Here is a 22,376-nt window from a genome sequence, read left to right on the forward strand (position 1 = left end):
AGGAGGTGTAACTGAGAAATCAGGAGTTAACAAATGTCTGTGACTACTAACTCAGTATATAGATACTTCTTTTTAGTGTCTAGTGTTTTAGAATAGCAAGAAGGAAATACCTGAAGTTGTTGGACTGTAATCCAGCAGCCCAATGTTTGTATGGATCTACTTCTGGATGTTTTGTTCCATTCCACTGATCCATATTTCTATCTCTGACAATACTACACTGTCTCAGTCAACTACCTCTATTGAAAGTCTTAAAATTAAGCAGAGTGCAACACTAGTGGTGAATAAGAGGGAGGGGTAAGGGGTATGGGATGTTTGAGGACTTCTTTTTTCTTTTTATTTCTTTTTCTGGAGTAATGCAAATGTTCTAAAATGATCATGGTGATGAATACACAAATATGTGATGATACTGTGAAAACTGATTGTATACTTTGGATGGATTGTACGGTGTGTGACTATATCTCAATAAAATTACATTAAAAAAAAAGCAAGCAGCAGTGTAAGAAAGTGTACAGGTTTACTAGACTCAACAACAAAGACTATTTAAATAAAAATCTGTCCCAATTTGTTTTTCTATAAAATATCATTATCTTAATGGAATTTTTTTTCATTACTAACAAAGGTGATTCTTTTTTCATATGTTTATTTTTGGGAATGGCGGTTTCAAAACCTTTATTTCCCTTTGGCCTACCCTACTTTCAAATTTCAAGAAACCCAAAGTCTGTCCTTAAAAGTTGACCATTTTGTTTACTTTCCAAACAACTGGGATAAGCAGAATTTGTGACTCCAAGCAGAGAGAAGAAATGCACACAAAAAGCAAATGGTGTGTTCTGAGGGTACACAGTATGTCAAGACTCATCTACCTCATTGAAGACCATGAGGTCTACCTCACTGCCTGGTTTTTCTCCCTGTGTAATATATTACTCTAAGGAATGCTAAATGATAACACATGTTGGAGATGGTAACAAAAATGTGCCAAGGAAGTCACAGAACATTTTTGAAACTCAGACCACTGTTTAGTCTGGCGGCTCTTATGCTCTTTAATTATATGACAAAGGCCCCGTCTGTACAGCAAACACTATAATGTATTCTGACAAACAACTGTCATCACATAAAATCTGAAGACTCTTGATACAGAAGAGGATTTGGTGTTGAGACATGAAAAATGAACTGGGAGCCTGTGTTTTATGTCTCACGTTACATTCCATTGTGGTGGACGGGGCTTCACTTTGTTCTACAGAGTTGACTGACAGTGTCAGGTGTCTACAATATGCTCACAGCCAATGCATGACTTTATCAAAAGTAGACAAGCAACAACAATAAAAAAGAATTTGCAGCATAAGTGCATTCCAAAATGGTAAGCCACCTTGGCAAATCAACAAAAGGAAGTGGAAGCATTAGTACAGAATGTGATGTTAAAACTTGCCAAATATTATTACCAGATTGATTCTCACAGACTTCAGAAGGTACACTGATCAAACCAAGAGACTGTTTAGCTTATTTCTACAGTGAGGATGCCATGAGCTGATGGTTTTACTGGTTGCAATAACCAAATAAAGGTTCCTGGATTATTTACATGATATGCAAAGGGACCCAATGAGTAAATAAACAGAAAATGTAAGGGCATCATAGAAATGCTTTATAGCAAGACAAAATTATCTTTTTCTATTACCCACTGTTTTCAGTGCTGCACATTTACAAGTAGAAAATAGTCAAAAGGCATTAACTGATGAGTCAAAAATCAAAGAAGCCAACAAGAAGAGCTGAAAACTCCTACCAAGCAAAGATCAGTAGATGCCAAAATAAATATATCCTACCTTAACACTTTGGTCCAAGACAATTGGTTCAACCGTCTTCTTTACCCATTCCTTAATAAATTAGTAAAATGGAGATGGTAATCTGATGTTAAATAAGCAAACAAGTAATTTAATGAGTATCCCTTTTGAGTCCTGAAGACAAGGATACCTGTGGTGGTTGGATGAAGAAATACAAAAGTACTTATTACGGTAAAGGATAAAGTAGCTTTGAAGCCAGACCCTGTGTGTATATGAGAATCCAAATGTTCCACTGAAGGGTATCAATGTTTGGATGACAAATGGCCTAAGAAACCTTGTGAAGGTTTGGGTTTTACCAGTGCCAACATGGCTGCCATCTTCTCATGTGCATGGACATCCTCTCCCTGGGACTCTCCAAGGAGATCCCATTTCTCCCGGCAACAAGCCTCCCCAGTGAACCAGCCAGAAAAGTTCACTGAGCACTTAAATGCACTCATACATACAAAACTGGCTGCACAAATCCCACAGGAGAGTTGCTCTATGTGACTGAGTCATTTCTCAAATAATTTCTGGTGTACTGAGGAGCCTATCACTGAACTAAACCCAAGGCATAACTGCTCAAGAGGCTTGGAATCTAGCTCTAGAATTCACTTCACACTTTGATAGCCCAGGCTAGATGTCCTGTAGTAAAATAATTACGATATTTGAGCTTCACTGTTTTCACAGTACTTTGATGTCATCTTCACAATGGCCACAGAGTTTGTAGAAGAATCTAGTGGTCCAAGATGGGGCTCTTTGTAGTGAGGAGCTATGAAGGAGATGACCAGGGATCCGTGAGCTATACTTACTGCCCACCTCTCTGAGGTTCTGCTAAGCTTTATTAGGAAAAACATGGAGAATCATCGCCCCAAACTATGTCTCGAAATGCATGACCCTGGACTTTCCTAATAGCATGGCCCCCAAATACCAGTCTTCACTCCTGCCTCAAATGAAGAAAGCAAAGCTACTTCCTGCACCCAGGCCACAGGAGACATTGGCTGCTCTAGACTTGCCGAAAGGAGAAAAAGAACAGCAGGAAGCAACTGAACAAATCAATGAAATACAAAATGAAATAGACGGGAGTTAATGAACAAGACAGTGAGGAGATTTTTAAGGTGGAACAGAAATATAATAAACTCTGCCAACCATTCTTTCAGAAGAGGCCAGAATTGACCGTCAACATCCCAAATTTCGGGGTTACAACCTTTGCCAACCATCCACAATGTCTGCACTGCTTGGGCAGGAGGATGAAGAGGCACTGCATTATTTGACCAGAGTCAAAGTGACATAATTTGAAGATATCAAAGCAGGTTACAGAATAGATTATTTTGAAGAAAATCCTTACTTTGAAAATTAAATTAGCTCCAAAGAATTTAATCCAAATGAGAGTAATGATCCATCCTCAAAGTCAACTGAAATTAAATGGAAATCTGGAAAGGACTTGACGAAACATTCAAGTCAAACACAGGATAAAGCCAAAAGAAGAGGCAGCATGAAGAACCAGAGAGGTGCTTTACCTGGTTGACTGACCGTTCTGATGCAGGTGCAAATGAGTTAGGAGAGGTCATTGAAGATGATATCTGGCCAGATCCATTACAGTGCTATTTGGTTCCTGATGCAGATAATGAAGAAGGGGGAAGACAAGATGATGATGAAGATGAAGAAGATGAAGATGAAGAAGAAGAAGGATTAGAAGATATTGATGAACAAGGGAATGAGGATGAAGGGGAACAAGATGAAGATGATGATAAGGGAGGGGAAGGAGAGGAGGATGAAGGAGATGACAACTAATAGAACACTGATAGATTCCAACCTTCCCTTTTTAATTTTCTCCAGTCTCTGGGAGCAAGTTACAGTCTTTTTTTTTTTTCCTCTCTTGTGCTCAGTCACCCTGTTTTTGAGATCTCTTTTCTCTCCTTTACACCATGGTTCTCAACTTATTTAGTTGAGTATACCTTGAGCAGAATACAGTGGATAAAGAATCTCTACCTCTTTCTGTTCCAAATTCATTTTTATCCCTTCCTGTATCAACAAAAAACTTTATGGCATTAACACACCACCATGCTTGGTGGAAAAAAGGAAAAACCTTCTGCTCCCTTCACTCTGCTGGAAGCTGGAGTGTGCTAAGCCCTAGGTAACAGTGCATAGAAGTCTAGCTTTTTCCTCCTTTCTTTGTATTTTGGGATCAGAGATTACACTGTGTCTCTATGTGAATAAGGACAATTAGCATTTACCAACATGTATCTGTCTCCTTTCTCTGGTTTAAAAAAAGGAAAAAAAAGAAAAAAAAAAAAAACTTTAAAAATGGGGTTACAGAAGGTCAGCACAGGGTAGATTTGAAATTTTTGGGTGGGTTAAAGGGGCATTTTGACAACATGACTTCTCCTTTGGCATGTAAATTGTGATATTTAACAGATATCATTTCAGTTTAAGTCAACACTTTTAAAATAAAATTCTCTCCTAATGATGACTGGGGCCCTGACACTATATTGAAGAATCAGCAGAGCCTGTAGAATCTTATTTGGAATTGACATTCTCTAATTTTGTTCCTGTTTATTTTTAAATTTTCTGTTTGTTTCACTGGAAAGGAAAAATGCTGCTCAATTTTAAACGTCGAAAGTGTACAAGTTGCTTTGTTACAATAAAACTAAGTGTACAAAAAAGTTGCTTTGTTACAATAAAACTAAGTGTACAAAAAAAAAATGCATGAATCTGAGCAAATGATGAACAAGTGATAAAATATGGCCAAGTACCCACTACTCCTGCGAGGCAACCAACACTAGATACACAAAAAGCAAGGCAGCTGGATGACACCCACCTTAAGCAAGAGTGCAAGAAGAAAATGGAGGAAATGGTAGCATGATCTAACACTGTATACAAACCTCCACTCGAAAAAACCACTGTCCCCCAAAGCCTAGAAGACTGCCCACGTGAAACTCACCTCTAGGAAAGGTTCCAGAGGAGATATGAGACCAAATAAGTGAGCCCCTCTATCCTAACTGAAAGAACTAACTATAAATACTAAGTTCTAAAGTTGTTTAAACAGTTTTCTAGGGAAAATGTAATATATTTTTCCACAGGAAGAAATCAAGTCTTAAATTTTTTTTAAAAAGGAAAATGTAAAAAGAAGATCTGATAAAAGTGATGAGCACCGTAATCACAATAATACCTGCCATTTCTTACTGTCTCTATAACTTAAGGTAGGACACAAATGACAATAAATCACTACAGCTGCAAAAAGAAATATGTAAACATCAGTGAAGCATTATTTCAGTGTTACCACTTTTATACTCTAAAAATAGGAATACATATATAATTTCCAATTATCCAGATAAGAATTCAATACCTTGACCTCTCAATTCATCAACCATATGATTTCCAAACTTTTCTTAACCCACCCTCAGCCACCCATTTCTAGAGTTTTATGACCAGTGCCCTGCACCACTTCAAAAATCTGAATTTCAAGCATTCCCATTCCCTAACTTTCCAGCTCAATTACCCTTCTACAAGTGTACTGGATTCTAACTCTTCCCTCCTACCTAGGGCATCAGATTATCAAGTCACCACTTACCTTCTTGTATCATCAGTTTTACTCTTTCTATATAAGGAAAACTTTTTCAGTAAAAGGCCAGAAATAAATATTTTAGATATTGCAGGCTGTAACCATCTCTGTTATAACTGCTCAATGCAGTCCTTGTGACACAAAAGCAGCCACAAACAATATGTAAATGAATGGGAGTAACTGTTTTGCAATAATATTTTATTTACAAAAGTAGGCCCATAAAACTGTAGATAACCAATCCCTGTATTAGATCATTTACCTCAGCATAGAAACATAAGTAAAATATTGCTCATCTTAAAAACAAAAAATCTCCCTTGACCCTGTATCTCCCTCCAGCTCCCAATTTTCAGCTCTCCCTTAGCACATACTCTTTTAGAGTTACTGATGTTTCCTGTCTCCACACCATCCTTCTCTCCTCAATCTACCTCACTTGGCTTCCCCCCACGTGCTACAGAAAATCACTGCTCGAGAAGGTATTCCTCCGGAAACAATTACCATGGCTAGTTCCCATCCTCGTTAAATGGAGCAGCATTTGACACTACTATTCCTTCCTTCTTAAAGTCCCTGAAAATTGGGGGCTCATTTTCCTAATGCTTGCATTAGCACAGCAAATAAACCCCCTTATCTTAATCTAAAATGCCACCCTCCCAAAGAGGCACTTTCTGACCATCTTCTCAAAAACAGCACACGCATCACTTTCCATTCTCTAATCCTGCTTTACTGTTCTTCACAGCTCTTGTAACTAGCCGAGATTATGTTATTGTGTATTGATTTTGGTTTATTGTCTATTATCCCCATTTAATTACCAGCTCCATGAAAGCTGAGCTCTTGCCTGTTGTCCACTGAGTGGGTGCTTAACAACTATCTGTGGAATGACTTCATGAATGAATAACTACAAGTTCTCCTGCAGGCAGAAAAAGCCAACCTGATTCTGTTCTAAAGTTTCACAATTCCATGATGAAAAAAAAAAAACAACTGCAAGTTCTCAATACACAGTGAAGAAGGGAAAAGTATCAAATGAATTTTTAGACAAGGAAGGAAATACTTTGGGGAAAATGTCAGGTAGCAGTCTGTTAAAGATGGTGATCTCTGAACTTCTATTTAAATACAGGACAAAGAAACTGAATTATTGTTGACTGAAGCCTCAAAAAGACCAGTGTCACTCTGACCAATGTCTTTAAATTCATGTTAGCTTCTGACATATGCACATAGTGAGTGACTCAAGCCAAGGCACCATGTGGCCAAAGAGAAGCTCTCTGCCAGGCTCTGGTTGCCACTCCACAAGGAAAGCATTCACCGAGCCCATGAAAGACAGAGGAGGGTAACTGAAAGGACCAAACCTCCAGCAAGAGGGCTGCCATGAGAGTATGGTCTCAAAAGAGTAAGCTGTTTCTGATGGCAGAGATGAAGAGCCTCAGTGGGCCCAGCTGAACCCCATGCAATAAGGAGAAGCAATGAAATGTTTACCAAATCATCATGAAACAGAAGGAAACCTCTGTGAAGGGTGATCAAGAAAATGTAAGAAAATAAATAGAAGTATGTACTGCCACCTATCGCAGGCAAAATTCACATATGAGTTTTTATATCCTGAAAACCTAAGTAGCTTCAAAACAGATTTGGAACAATTGCTATTGATCTTCCTCATGAATCAATAAGAAAAACAGTATCTTGGCTCAAACTCCTAAACTTTTAGGTTGGTGTCCCTCCATAATCCCATCAGAAACAGAATCTTGGGTGGATGGAGAGAATTAATTTAATAGTTACTTATGTTGCTTATGTTAAAACCTTAACGTTAGTTCCTGTAGGAGATACAGTGATGAGTTATGCCATAATTAACATAATGACAAAGAGTGTCAGTGTGATTCAAATCATCCTGTCAGTGTGGTTTAAATCATCAGCCAGAAGGGAGTTCAAAACCTAGGACAATGGGTGAAGAAAGAGGTTGAACTGAACGGGAAACTCAGATCACCCTACGAATCAAAAGAACTCAGCCAGGAACCGCCATGGAGGTGAAAAGCTTTTATCAGATCCACATAATGCTGAGGCTGTACTGAGGTACCAGACTATTCTTAGAAGTAAATGTGATACAGTGAAATTTACAACAGTTCGACTTTAATGGTGATATTTACTTGAGATATGAAAACAGAAAGTCTGGACTTTGATTCTGCTCCTGATAGTGTGGCTTGGGGCAAAGAAATTCCCTCTGGGGCCTGATCTGCCTTCTATGTAAAATGAAGAGATTGGCCCAGAGGATCTCCAGTTCCATGCAGCTCTAAAATTCTAACATTCTTGTAGTCACATGGATAAAGACACAAAAAAAGTTCTATTCTTTTAGATCAGGGGTCAGCAAACCTTTTCCTGTAAAGGGCCAGACAGTAAATATTTAGGTTTTGCGAGCCACAGAGTATCTATCTCACATTCTTGTTTGTTTATTCATGGTCTGTTTGTTAGTTTGTTTTACAATCCTTTAAAAATGTAAAAACCATTCTTACCTCTCAGGCCACACAAAAAAAGGAAAAGGGGAGGTGGGGGTGGGGTGTGTGTGTGCAGGCCAGTTGGCCTCTTGGGCCATAGTTTGCCAATCCCTGCTTTAGATGACCAGAGAAAGTCTACACACCTATGGATGCCTTGAAAAACACAATGCTTTACTGAATGTACAATGAGATTTAAAACCACTTCTACCATGCACAACTGGGGAACTACCATTTGTAAACATGTGTAATATCCTCTAAATGGCTTTCTTGCCAATCTAACACCAAAACAAGTAATCTGAAACCACATCCTTCTGACCCAAAAATAGCTGCTGAGTATTCATGTGACTGAGATCTAGCGTCTGTGTTGAAAGAAAACAATGAAAAAACATCACTGTGTTGAAAATAACCATCCTACCTAGAGGCAGGAGACTAAACTCAACAGGTTCACAAATCAAGGGATCCCCTGCAAGGAAAACACAAGTCTATTCTAAAATTTTGGATGTCTCTTGAGCCAGAAAAGACAACATAAAATACTAAACATATCTATGTATCAAAAGGAAGGTGCTGTTTTATTAACAGCTATCAAAGGTAGTTAACAACCATTAGCAGTTGAATTAAGAAAAAGGACTCTCTCAGAAAAAAAAAAAAATACTAAATTATTAAGGGGTAAAACAAAATGTTAAGCTCTTAAGTGTTATAAGGATAATCTCTGTGGAAGTTAGCAAAATACTTCAGCAAAGTCAACGATTAGGGCAATTTTAATTTAATTTCCAATTTCTTCTTAGTTAACTTTTAGACACCAATAATACATGACGGACAAGTAAGAAGGACTATAATGCTAAATCAAGGCAGAAAGAGAGAGAGAGAAAGAGAGAAACAAAACTTTTTGCTTCAAGGGGAATAACGAAAGAAGCATAAACCCAAGATTTGCTTAGTGTTTTAAATCTTTTACAATACCTTTATCCCCTGAAATTCCTTTCCTCTACTTTACTGAGAAGTGTAGATGTTTACTCAATTTGAACAAGTGGTTGAGAACACTGAACTCAGGCTATAGCCACGACAGAGGAAAGAGCAAGTAAAAATGCACCCTGAGGGACTCAGGCCCTGTTGGAGAAACCTTGTATTTTATTTTCTGGAGCAATGATAAAGAATAAATGAGAAATCCACATAAGACTGAAAAAATAGAAATGGGGGCCTTAAGGACTCAAAGACTGACTCACTCCTTATTATAAGGCTTTTCAAAATCCACAGGTACCTTGAGAAGAAGCAAATTATTTCTAGGAGAAATCAATTAATTTTAATTTTACAAATAAAGTTTTACTTTTGTATATAGTTATTTCACTCATAGAGATTTCATCAGAAGAAATACTGAGGCTGTGTAAATTTAGCTAATTTTCAGTTGAGTAAAACAAACAGTTAAATGACTTATTTAAACAACAGAAAACCATCTCAAACATCTCTGATGATTTGGGCTTTTACCAGGATACAAGTATACCAGAATATGGCAAACCTAATTGTACTAAGATATATAAATTGAAAAACAAACTCAAATTCTTGCAACTGGAACACTGTTTATGGCCTCCTCAATCGTTACCCAAAAGCAGTCCCAAAAAACTGCCCCATGCAGGTTTTTTGTTATTGTTGTTATTTATCTTTGTAGAGTGCTGGAGCTTTTATTTGAATCAGTATCACCACGTTTCTCCTTTCTATCCAAGGGGTCACTGCTTCCTGGAATACTTCCTTCAATATTTCCTCCTCTAATAATAGTGAAAAGGAGGAAAAAGGGAGGGAAGTTGGAAAGAGGAAGAAGGGACGAGGAGGGAGGAAGAGGGGAAAGGAGAAAGGGGAAGGAGGAATGAGAGAGAAAGGAGGCGGGGAGGAGAAGGGAGAACATAGGGAACATGTATACAGCATTTTCTATGGGCCAAGGGCTAATATTACCCCTATGTTTAAGATGAGGAAAGAGATGTGAAGACAGCTTAAGTAACTAGGCCTAGATCATACACCTAATTGGGTCACACTCCTTTAGATGCTCCCACATGATTGTGTCTTTGAAATCATAACATTGTTTTATAAAAGCCTGCTTGTAAATGTTTCCCTCACTGAATTCTACCTGTCTTGAAAGTCAGGATTTTATCTTAATTATTATTTATCATTGTCATTGTTCAATAGTTGCTGATTAAATGTTGTTAAGTGAATGAATGAAAGAATGAACAAATGGACTAATAACAAATGAGGGAAGTCAGCTGACAACCGGCGGCTGTAAGGCCATAAGTGATATTCACTGAAGGCTGTACTGTTGATTCACCATGAACTTCATTTTAAGAAATCCCTAAAATTTCATTATTCTAAAATGCAATTTTATGAATCTTGCCATAAAACAAATAGCTCTAATATTTTTGAGTAAACTAAAATAACAATTCTTCTTGGAGAAGAACACAAGCTTTTTTTTTTTTTTTCCAATTCAGGCAACAGTTAAATTTTGCTCCAAAAGCACTCCAAGGTGGTAAAATTTAATTTGTTTGCTAAGGAAGATTTGCTGAAAGCTAATTAGCTCTTAATGGAAACAAGCTACTGGAGCATTGCTCTTCCTGAGAAGAGCAACCTACTGTAAAATTAAAAAGAGAAAAGGGCAGATCTCAAGGGAGTTAACACATTTCCTTCTGAGAGTAAAATTGTACCAATGTTGCAAAAAATTCACCTCTCTGCTGTAAACTCAGCAAATAAACTAGAACAACCAGGGCAATGATGTTAAAAAAAGAAAATCCCTGCCAGGTACAATGCAGCTTTGATCATGCTCTTGCCCGGTATTTGATGAATTAACTTAGTACCATGACTAAGTTTTTGAAGGCTTCTTTATCCACTGACTCCTATAAAATAAGAATGAATTATAAAATAATAAATGCTTTAGTTGACACAGGATGGTGTGATGTTTAAGTTCATGGGTCAACTTGGCTAGGTTATGGTGTTCAGTTGTTTGGTCAAGCAAGCACTCATCTGATTGTTACTGTGGGGGTATTTCGTAGATAGATTTAAATCATCAGTCAGTTGATTGCATCTATGGTTGAGTACATCTATAATCAACAAAGGCAATTGCTGTCAGCAATGATAGAAGTCTTTTTATCCAATCAGCTGGAGGCCTTAAGGTCAGAACTAAGGATTTCAGCAGTCAGAAAGAATAATTTCTATCTCTACTTCAGCCAGCCTGCTTCCCCTGGGGAATTCAACTTCACTTTCGTCAAGTTTCCAACTTCGGGCCTACCCTTCAGAATTCAGATTTGCCAATCCCCATGGTCACATGAGCCAATCCCTATAATAAATCTCTTAATATTAATACACACACACATCCTGATGGTTCTGTTTCTTTGGAGAACCCTGACTAACACAGATGGTGTAATGTTCCAATAGTTTTCACGTGGAACTCTAAATTCTTAATATATACAAGCTAAATTAAAATGCAAATCCTTTGACGAATATGATGTTGGAAGGATCCAATTATTAAGTAAGCTAAATTTATAACAAATGGTCCATCGTTATTTTATATTACTAGAAATCTATTTGCACAAAACAATTAAGGCATGCTACACCTAACATATATTTAAAATCATGCCTTTTGCCTAAAAATCACTACTACTAAGTCAATGGGTTAATGAGTTACACTTTAGGCACTTGCCAAAATAAGGGGTGACACCTTTTCAGGGCTAGGCTTATTTTATTTTGGTTATAAAAGCAAATAAATAAGGAATATTCACAAAAAGTGAACATATTAGGCCATAAATAAAAGCAAATAATAAAAACTAGAAATAAAAATATTATCAGATCACAATGCAATAAAACTAGAAATGATTAACAAGAAGAGAATTTTTACCAATCAGAATGGCAATGATCAAACACATATACACTCGTGCGATAAAGGTTTGGCACAAATGGGCGCACTCATACACTGCTGGCAGAGAGTAAATTGCCACTTCCTAGATAGATGGCAACTTGGCAACATCTTTCAAAATCATAAATGCTTAGATCAGGGGTTCTCAAACTTGTTTGCACGTTGGAAACACCTAGGCAGCTTCAAAAATTATTGATGCCTGGGTCCAGCCTCCAGAGATTGTGAGTTACTTGGCCTGGCATAAGCAAGTTACTAGGGCTTTAGAATTTTTATAAGATCCCATGTTGATACCGACGGTTTGTATATCCTTTGATGAAATGATTCTACTTCTCGTCATTCTAGACGCATACTCACACAGGTAATGAATGACCTATGTCATTAATTGCAGCCTTGTTTTATGATAGCAAAAGTTAGGAAAAAAAACCATGAATGTTCACCAAAATGAAACTTGTTAAATAAATATGAAATATTCATAAAATGTAACATTGTATGTCTGTTAAAATGAGGTATAGATGATATGTGAATTATATCTCAATAAAGCTGTTATATGTATATATTTTTAAAAGAGGTGCAGAATGGTATAGATAGCATGCTACCACATATGTGAAAAACAACATCCACAAAAAAAGTAACAGTGGCTATCTCTTTGGAGGAAGACTTGCTTTTCTCTGTATGCCCTTTTAATACTGAATTTTGTAACATGTTCATTTATTAACCCTGCAAAATAACATTTTAAAAATTAAAATATAAAATCAGTCTGGTTATATCATTCCTCAGGCAAAAGGAATTTTATAAGCTAACATTTAAAGGGCCATAAGGGAACTTTCTGGAGTGATGAAACTACTTTTTATATTGATGATGGTGGTGGTTACAAGTTGTTTATGTTTGTCAAAACTCATAGAACTACATACCTAAAAGGGTGAAATTTCCTATACATAAATTACACTTCAATAAATTTGACTTTTAAAAAAGCTTACATGACAACTAGATCTCTTAAACAATGCTGGTAGAAAGGTAAACTGGTACAACTAATATGGAAAACTGCTTGGTGCTATCTATCAGAGCTGAAGTCCAGTGACCCAGCATTTTGACTCCTGGATGGGTTTATAAAGGAGACACATACTGTGGTGGATTAAAATGTGTACCCTATCTTGGACATGTTCTTTGTCTTGGTCTGGTGGATGTAGACCCATAGTAAATAGATCTCTTGAAGATGTTACTTCAGTTAAGGTATAGCCCAACTGTATCACGTTGGGCTTTAACCTGGATTACTAGAGTCTTATATAAACAGAATGAAATTCAGACAGAGAGAGAGAAGCCACAGGGAGAAGCAAAAAGTTGGAAGTCAATGGAACCAGGAAGAGAAAGGAAAGGACACTGCCATGTACACTGCCAAGTGGGAGAAAGCCAAGAGCCCAAGGAGTGCAGGCAGCCAACCCCAGAACACTCAATTCTTCAGGGAGAAAGTATCACCTTGCTGATGCATTGATTTTGGACTTCTCGTAGCCTCCAAATCATGAGCCAACCCATTACATGGAATTTGTTTTAGCAGCTGGGAAATTAATACACATGGGTTCACCAAGAAGCTTGCAGGAATATATTCTGCAATATTGGTCACAGAAGAACATTGGAACAACTCAGGCATCCATTGAAAGTAAAATGGATTCCTTGACTATGGCATATTTGTGCAATGGAAAACCAGGCAGCAGCGGATTTATTTTGACAAGTGACATGGCAAAGACCAAGAGGAGCAGGGGAAATACAAACAGCCCTTAAACATATGATGAAATATTCATCTTCACTCATGATAAGAGAAATGCAAATTATAACTGCACTGAAATAATTTATCTCACCTATCAGACTAGCAAAATTCCACACTTTAACAGCAAATGCTAATGGCAAGGCTATAGGGAACCAGACATCCCCATACACTTCCTTTGGAGAAGCAAAATGTTAAAACTCCCATGGAGAGCAATATGATCTTATCTAAATTATTTTTTCAAATGTATATATATCCTTTGATAATGCAACACCATTTCTAGGAATTTATCCTAGAAGATGTACATGCACATGTACAAAATGATGAGTGTATAAGATTATTCACTGTTTGCAACAGTACAAGATTAGAATGCTACCCCCATAGAATAATGGAAGACCTTGCAACTGGACAACACAATGTGGAAGCTCTCTATGTATTGCTATGGAGAAAAATCTCAGGGGTATACTGTTAAGTGAAAAAAATCAAGGTGCACTAAAGCATATATAGCATAGTATTTGTATGTGAGAAAGGGAGAAATGAGAAAACACATGTTCCCATTTGCTTGCATTTAAACATAAAATGAATAAAACTAGTAAACCAGAGGGGATGAGGGATGACAGGAAGATGAGGACAAGGACAGGGCGGGCAGGGGAAGGAGCAATACTTCTCAGTATCTACCTTTTCATATTGTTTTGAATATTTTTTTAATAGAAATCTATTACCCATTTGAAAACTATTTTACACTTGAAATGCATTTTTTTTAAATCCAGTTAGGGAAAACCCCAAGTCTTACCTGACGTGGTACTTTTCCCTTCCCCATCACTCCTGTGAATGGACTTTGCAGGCTGCACCCAGTTCTCTGGGGCCTGTGGGGTCTGGGGTGGCCCTTGGGGAGTGCAGGGAGGTTTGACCTTTATTATTTCACTTTTGGCCTCTGGAGCTTTGGCCAAAACTGACAGCGGAGAAGTCTTATTTTAAGAAAAGGCAAGCAGATCTATGGAACAGAGCAGCTAATCCAGAAAAGATGGAAAATAAGCAGTTTTTTCTGTTAAAATGATTTGCTTATTTTCTATAAGAGTATTCAAAATGTATCTTGCCCTTTTAAACTGCTACCTAGTATTCTATATTACGGCTACATCACAATTTTTTAATTCTTTTTCTCACTTTAAAAATCATATGCCTCAGTGAAAATCTTTGTGAATACGTGAGCTTTTCTCTAGAACAGATACTCAGAATAAGAACTGAGGGTTTAAGACTATGCACATTTTACATTTTAATTAAATAATGTGAAAAAATATATCAAAAGAGGTTCAATGTTACCAGTAGTTAGATGAATGCCAAATAAAATGAGATTCCATTTTCAACCATTAGTATCACAAAGATATTGGCAAGAATGACTAAAAACTGATATGGAAAGATCTCTAAATTATTTTGATAAACGACAATGCAAATTTCAAAAAAAAATACACACAGAATGATAGCATCTATGACTCAATGCATTCAGCCATCACAAAGCAAAGCTATTTCTTTCAGTACGTAAATACTGAATTTAAATACCCAGGGAAAGTTCAGGAAGGACACACACCAAAACAAGTATTACACATGGAGGACAAACAAACAAAAAAAAAAGTTGGGGTGGGAGGACAAGGGGATATCAAGGGTTCCTCCTGCTTTTATTATTGGGATTAAATACAAAAACAATACATTCAAAACTTACTTGAGCAATTAAAAAGAAAAAAGTTAAAAAATTAGTCCATTGAATTCTACTTGTAATCTCTTAAGAAAAAAGGAGCAAACTGACTTTTAAACCTCATCTCCAATCATTTTTAAATAAAATAGGTTATATATAGGCTATCACTTATCTTTTCTACATCACTAGGTTTTTTCCCCCTCAATATGAGGAAATTCTGCAGAATTTAATAGACGGTTGGCAAGAAGGGGGAAAAGCCCAGAAAAACATGCCACTTTAGCATAAGGTAAAGTCAACACTGAATTTTTATTCAACTTTAATACAGAGTCACTCTTGAGAATTAAATTTCTGCTTTTTAAGAACAGAGAATGGTGCTCAGTGGTCAGACTTTTTTAAAAGCTATAGAAACATGGGATATGAAATTGGCAAGAATAAAAAGGGTATTAGTTTAAGAGCTTCCCAAATTTTTTCACAACCTGGCATTTTACTATAAGCTGCAAGGAGAAGCCAGGATACATCCTCCACATGTAGTCTGGAGATCTCCTCAGCTATGTATTCCAGGTTGTAATATTTGCATGTCACCCTCTGGAAACGGATGAGGTGCTCAGAGAAGAAAGTAACCTGCCTGGGAGCTGCTCGGGCCCAGCCTGGGGATGGCTCAAGGCCAAGGAGATCTTGGCACCCTGTCACCCAGCCAGTCATGGCACACATGTGTGCCTGGCACACCTATTGGGAGGGCTGTTTAGGTTCAACCTTTTGCTCAGTATCAATACTCTCTGCAAACAGCCCTTCTTGGTCACAATTAACAACAGTAATGGAGTGCTCACTGTTATGCAGTTCTTTCTGCGGTTGGAGAGCAGACCAGATGAAATCAAGATGGTGAGGACCATGTGTTGTATTACTCTGTGAAAGTCCAACTGGTAATCTGGAGATGCACTACACCTACAGAGGGTACCCAACCCCCAAATATCCTCAGACATCACCTGTACAAGTAAACCTCGTTTTCTTCTTTAAAAGCAAGAACGACCTCTTCCCCGCCACCCCTTCTGTGGACCTGCATGTTCTCTCAGACAAACCCTTCTTTGCAAGACTGAAAGCAGCTGCCACTATCCCAGCAACGAGTTCTAAACAACTTGGTATCATCACTTTTAGTTCCCTTAGATAAACGCAAAACCTTTGTACTACTTAACAAAAGTATGTCAACTAAATAAAATGGCAGCAAGTAATAGTCTATAAATACCACTGTTCTGTACAATATGAGACACCAACTGACACTTTTTTAAAGTGAGTGTGTTACCTTCAGCTTTTTAAAGAATTTATCATTTTAAAGCACTCCACAGTATTTTGCAAATTCCAATAAGGGATAAAAACATGTGAGCAAGAGTCAAAAAAATAAAAAAAGCACAAATGATAGATATTACAAACCATGAAACATGAAAAATTACCACTTGGCAGCTCAAACTTTGGTCTTTTGGAATCTCATCATCTTTAGCAACATTTTTCAGAACACAGAAAATTCATTTTATAGATGAGAAATAAGAAAAAGAAATCTGAAGCTCTACTACCTGGTAAAGGTTGGATTGTGTTCAGTCATCACAACCAGCAGTTTCAACGCATATGACGGTATTGGGTCTGGCTCGGTGAGGAGGTGCTCATACCTGAAGTGATAAAGGGAATTAAAGAAATACTCAGTGGTTTTCTTCATTCAAATCCTCCTCTGAACAACAGAAATAACATACCATGAGGTGCAAACATCTGGGAAAAAATAGATACTAAAATAAACTTATGATCTATGGAGCTGCACAGGTTAGTTAACCTCACAAAACGTCAAACAGCTTCATTTGTCAAATGGTGATGATGACACTGACCTACCCCACAGGATACTGGTGGGAGAATTCAGTGAGCTAACCCATGCAAAACAATTAGTACTGAGGTTCAGATATAGAAAGAGATCAGTAAATATTTGGTATTTGTATCAGTGGTCCCCAAAGCCACTCCATGTACAGTGATGCACTAGAAGTACTCACGGGACTCAACATATGGTTGTACTCATGGCTAAGATTTACTATAGCAACCTAACAAGGACACACAGCCGGATCCTAAGGGGAAAGACACCGGCAGAGGCTACAAGAATCCCCATAGGAGGCTCCTGGAGGCTCTCTCCCTCCCTGAGGGGTCACACAGCGTATACTCTTCCCCCAGCCGCACAAATGCAGCAACTGCCCGAGGTTTCCGCCCAGGGAGGCCCAGTGGAGACTCAGAGACCAATGTTTTCAATGGAGTCTGGTTACATAGGTACCCTCTGTCTAGCATGTAGCAAATTCTAGGCTCCTGGAAGGAAAACAGGTATTCAGATGGACAAGCAGTCCAGGCACAGTGAGCCATTCTTGTCAGTTATGTGTGGACTGGGAACACTCAGAGAACCAAGTTCCAGACACCAGCCTAGGGGCAACCTTGAAAGAAAGCCTTTCTAAGAATAGCAGTCTCAGGCCTGTTATCTCTTTCCTGCACAGCATTCTTATAATTCAATGCCTTGAAGTCCCAAATTAAAATTATTTCCAGAGAATCAAGTTCAGAATGTCTTCATCAAGTTTCCACAACAAAATTCAGACTGCTCTCCCATGTTATTTGCTAGGCAGAAGCTGGTTTCTACGCTGTACTTTCCCTATTTAGGTTCAGCCTACCAGTATACAGCACTGTGTAGATGCTCAGTAAATACATGTCAAATGAATGTCTGAATTAATGACTGAACAAACAAACAAACTTTACTACACTCTCTGGAACAACCAACAGCTAAAAAGAAGCAAAATATCTTTAAAAATCCAAAATGGATGTTTAAAACCATGACATGAAACAGATGCTTTTCATCAAGAAAATAGGGCCCCAGGCTCTTACTCAGAATCTATTTACTCTCAGTTTGGAATTCATTGTATAACATGCTTAATTATGTGGTTTCTAAGCCCAAAGCCATTAAAAAGGAGCCAAGGAAAGGGAGGAGAGGGACAATTACAAGAAGGCAATCTGAGAACTACAAGAAGTGAGACCTGAAAGCACAGGAAAAAACAAAAGAAAGCAAACCCAAGAACTCCAACTGAGAGCAGTCTGGAAAGCATTCAACAACAGTAAGAAAATGAATACTTCAATGGGATCTAAGGGCCCCGTTACATACCAAAGGGTCAAAATGGGGATGGTGAGTTAGGAATAGGTTAAACCGGGTACAGTGCTCAGTTTAAGGGGCCAGGAAATACAATTTTTTAGAAAGTTTCCTTTAAAATATTTTTAAATTGCAGTAATTAAGAGATTTGGCCATGCATGACAAAGATCAAAAACAAAATACCAATCACTCATAATAAAATCATAAATAAAATATCAGTAAACCTAAGACATTAGTATGTTAAAAAAATATACAGCACAAACAAACATGATTAATTTCAGGAATGAAATAATAAAAACAAGTCAGTCAATAAATTTTATCATATGAATAAAGTAAAAATCAAGAAAACATCTTCATAGGTGACAAAAATGTGTTTGATACAATTTACATCCAATTTAATTTTTTTAAGACAGGAATAACTCTTAGTATACCAGAGAAATGATTAGTTCCTCTAAATGTCCTTGTGAAATAGAAAGTTCTTACCACCCTGAATCAAGAGTCCCCAAAACTACCCTTAGCTTCAGTGATTCACTAGAAAGACTTGCAGAACTCAGAAAAGCCATTAAATTCACTATTATGGTTTATTACAGTGAAGGAATAAGATTAAAATCAGATAAAAGACACAAAAGGCAGAATCCAGGAGAGATCACGCACAAGCTCCCACTTGTGCTCTCCCAGTGAAGTCGTACAGACAGCGCTTAATTCTCCAGCAACTGTGTGTGGTAATATGTGCAAATACTACCAATCAGGAAAGTTCACTGGAGCCCTGGAATCTGGGGTTTTTTGGGGGGCCAGTCACATAGGCATGGCGAACCCACAAGGCTCACCTTAGTTACTCAGTCTCCAGGACCTACAGGAGTCAAGTTGATATGATGTGGTCCAAGGCCCTCACCGCATGTCACACTGTTAGCATAACCAACCTGGCATGGCTCAAGACACCAGGTATACAGTGACACTCTTATCAGGTGGGAGATTCCAAAGGCTTACAGGTTATCTCCCAGGTCTAGGCCAATTTCTTTGGGTTTGAACATCTGAAATGGATTTAAACACCCCAAATCTGCTGAGTTAACCCTTTAATGCACAGATCCTCAACAGGGAAACTGATAAGTACTGCCATTAAAGTCAGAGATCAGAGAAGATTTCCTTCTTCCACTGTTCACCAGTAATCGGAGATTGTGGGCCAGGGAGTCTCAATTGAAATGGGAGTAGGAGGTTTCTGATGAGTCAGTCACATATCCTGGGTAACCAGCCTCCCTTCTCCCACTCCCAGACATAGCTGAATGAGAGTAAGGGCTACAAGCCTATGAATTTTTAAAAAGTTTCCCAAGTGATCTATGTACTCAGGTGCTTGTGTGGAAAGCACAAGAGAAAAAATGGACAACTAGTTCAAAATATAATGGAAAAATATTCTCAATAGCACTAAAAAATATATTTTAAAATGGATCTAACAAGAAATATGCAAAATCTACATTTAAAAAGAAAACACCTATGAAATATGAGTGAAATAAAAATGAAATAAAATGAAATAAAAATGTCTTGAGGTTGTTCGATGTTATCTAACCTTGAAATGGGAGGAAAGAATGAAACTTGCATGAGCCCACTCATGGAAATTTTCCCAAAGAGTATCATTGTTTTTCTCCCCTTGGAAAAAGAGGAGCAAAATTCATAATGGATAGGTTTAGAATACAGATTGTGAATGTATTTTAGTTTAATCAAAGATAACTTCGTACTAGTCAGCAAGATCCCATCAAAATAATGTTTTGATTTATTCAACTCGTCTTCTGAAGAGAGATAAAAATGGTTAAGCTGATAGTAACTGGATCCCACACTCCTCTGAATGCAACTTGGCAGAAAATAAACAAGTAATAAGTTCCAACACCTGAAACCTTGTCAGAGACATGACCAGTGAAGAGCTGGCCCATTTGGGTGGGTGGGAACTGGAGAGAAGCACTCCAGGTGCCCTGGACCCACTGTAGACTGAGACTGCTGTTGGCAGACAGAGCCCCATCCCATCCAGTGGCCCCAGACCCTTCTTCCTGGAGGAGGCTCCCTGAACAAGGGGCCTTGGTAGGAAACAACGTAGCTGGAACCCAGAAAGGAAAAGCCATTTGTACTAAATTCGTATCCATCCTAAAGAAGAGAAAAACCCCAAAAATTACAATTCAAGGAACAGACAATTTTTGCCTCCTCCTTCTTCACTCCCAATCCTCAAATAAAATGGACTTTTCTCTATTGAGTCAAGTGCCTGGTGTGAACAGTGCTCAATTAGGTGGGCTAGAGACAACTGAAACAGGCTATCTAAAGAATTCTGGATTATTGTGAGAAACTATCCTGAGGCCTGTGAAGAAAGAAACAGCCAAGTGAAGGAAGTGCCCACCAGCTGGCAGGAAGTGGAAGTCCAAGGCACCATATCACATGAAGGTCCACTCTGCTGGGATGAGGCCGCAAACACATTTCACATCTCAATGGGTCTCCTCTGGGAAGTTGGGGAAAAGGAGTAATTGCAGAATATCCAAGGAACTTTAGGGGCAAATACAAGAAGGAAGATACTGCTACATTACAATGTAAAATACACTATAAAAACCATGATAATAAATGCAGGGTGTGCTCAAGAATTGACATACAGAAACAAAGGAAAGAAAGGTGGCATCTGACATAGATGGGAAAGAGGTGCCTTGGAAAGAGAGACTGATCAAGGCTTACCTTATGAAAAAGGTAACTCAGTAAGTTAAAAAATTTTGAGTAAAAATTTTTCACTTCTTTAGAATACTAAAATAAAATGAGTAAATATTCACATAATCTTGGGCCTCTTTAGCATGACACCAAATGAGAAACTAGTAAGAAAAATATTTACAGCTTAAATATTTCTCAATGACCAAATCACCATAAACAAACTAAAAGAGGGAAAAATTACTTGCAGAATGTTGGTTAAAAAAAGAGGTAATACCCCCCCTTTTTTTTTCAATTAAAACAGTTGTAGGTTTACAGTAAAACCCTACAGAAAGTACAGAGTTCCCATATATCCTACACACACATGCAGTTTTCCCTATTATTGACTTTTTACATTAGTGTGTTATAAGAGCTAATATTCTTAATGTGTAAGGAGTTCTTGTACATCAATAAACATCCCACCAGAAAAGTGGACTGAACCTACCAAAGAAGAATACAAATGGTCAAGAAGCATGGAGAGAAATAGTCAACATCATTAATATCTGAAGGAATATAAATTAGAGCTAAAAAGAGTGAAATAAAATAGGCAGTTACAAAAAGGGAAGTGTTAGTATAAATTGTTCATCTTCCTTGAAAAAAATGTGGCAAAACATATCAAATGCCTTCAAAATGTAGATAATTTTTGACACCATAACATTCACCCCTAGAGATTCAACAAAAGGAAATAAAGATGTGCCCAAAGACATAGCTATAGAAATTGTCTTTGTAGGATAATATATAATAGTATACTGAGGAAATCCTAAATGTCGAGTACTGGGAATTGTTTAAATAATCTGTAGTGTATCTATACAGTAGATAAAAAGTCAATAAAGTAGTTTCATATAAATATAGATATACATACAGATATAAATATTCACAACATGATATTTGCGGGCAAGGAGGGAGGAAGAGATGTCAAACAGAAAATTTCAGAAAGTATCAAGTAATTCTGCTCACCAGAAATAGACCCCGTGGGGGAGCAAGAAGCTATTAACATAGAGTGGTCAGCAAGAGGCCAAGCAGTCATGATGGCTGGGTAAGTACTGCTAAAGTACAATCTACAGGTCTAAAGGTTTCTGAACAAAGGAACATGAGGAATTCAGTACGTTAAAACATGAATCTAACAGATCAAAAATGGATCTGAGGCCTGACAGCTTGGAGGCAGGAAAAGTGTTGGGGTTAGATGACGAAGAAGCTGCCGAACAGCAGAGGTGTTCAGGGAACTGCCTCTGGAGAAGGCTGGCCATCCTCCCAGCCTGCTAGCGCAAAGGGGTAGATAATTTACTCTTTTCAGCATTTTCTATAGAGTATCTCCCTAAATGTGAACTAGG

General features: G+C 37.7%; 1 protein-coding gene and 1 pseudogene across 4 annotated transcripts in view; one reads left to right on the top strand and one right to left on the bottom strand.

The window, feature by feature from the left end:
* Positions 1-22,376, bottom strand: part of ULK4 (unc-51 like kinase 4) — a 703,242-nt gene that overhangs the window by 416,683 nt on the left and 264,183 nt on the right. For all 4 annotated transcript variants that reach the window (XM_037847819.1, XM_037847826.1, XM_037847812.1 and 1 more), the window contains exon 30: positions 16,748-16,840. In XM_037847819.1, the coding sequence (XP_037703747.1) occupies positions 16,748-16,840 (93 nt within the window). The remainder of the gene's footprint in view (positions 1-16,747; positions 16,841-22,376) is intronic.
* Positions 2,713-3,602, top strand: LOC119543160 (annotated as a pseudogene).

Source organism: Choloepus didactylus, chromosome 1, assembly GCF_015220235.1.
Source record: "Choloepus didactylus isolate mChoDid1 chromosome 1, mChoDid1.pri, whole genome shotgun sequence".
Taxonomy (NCBI): domain Eukaryota; kingdom Metazoa; phylum Chordata; class Mammalia; order Pilosa; family Megalonychidae; genus Choloepus; species Choloepus didactylus.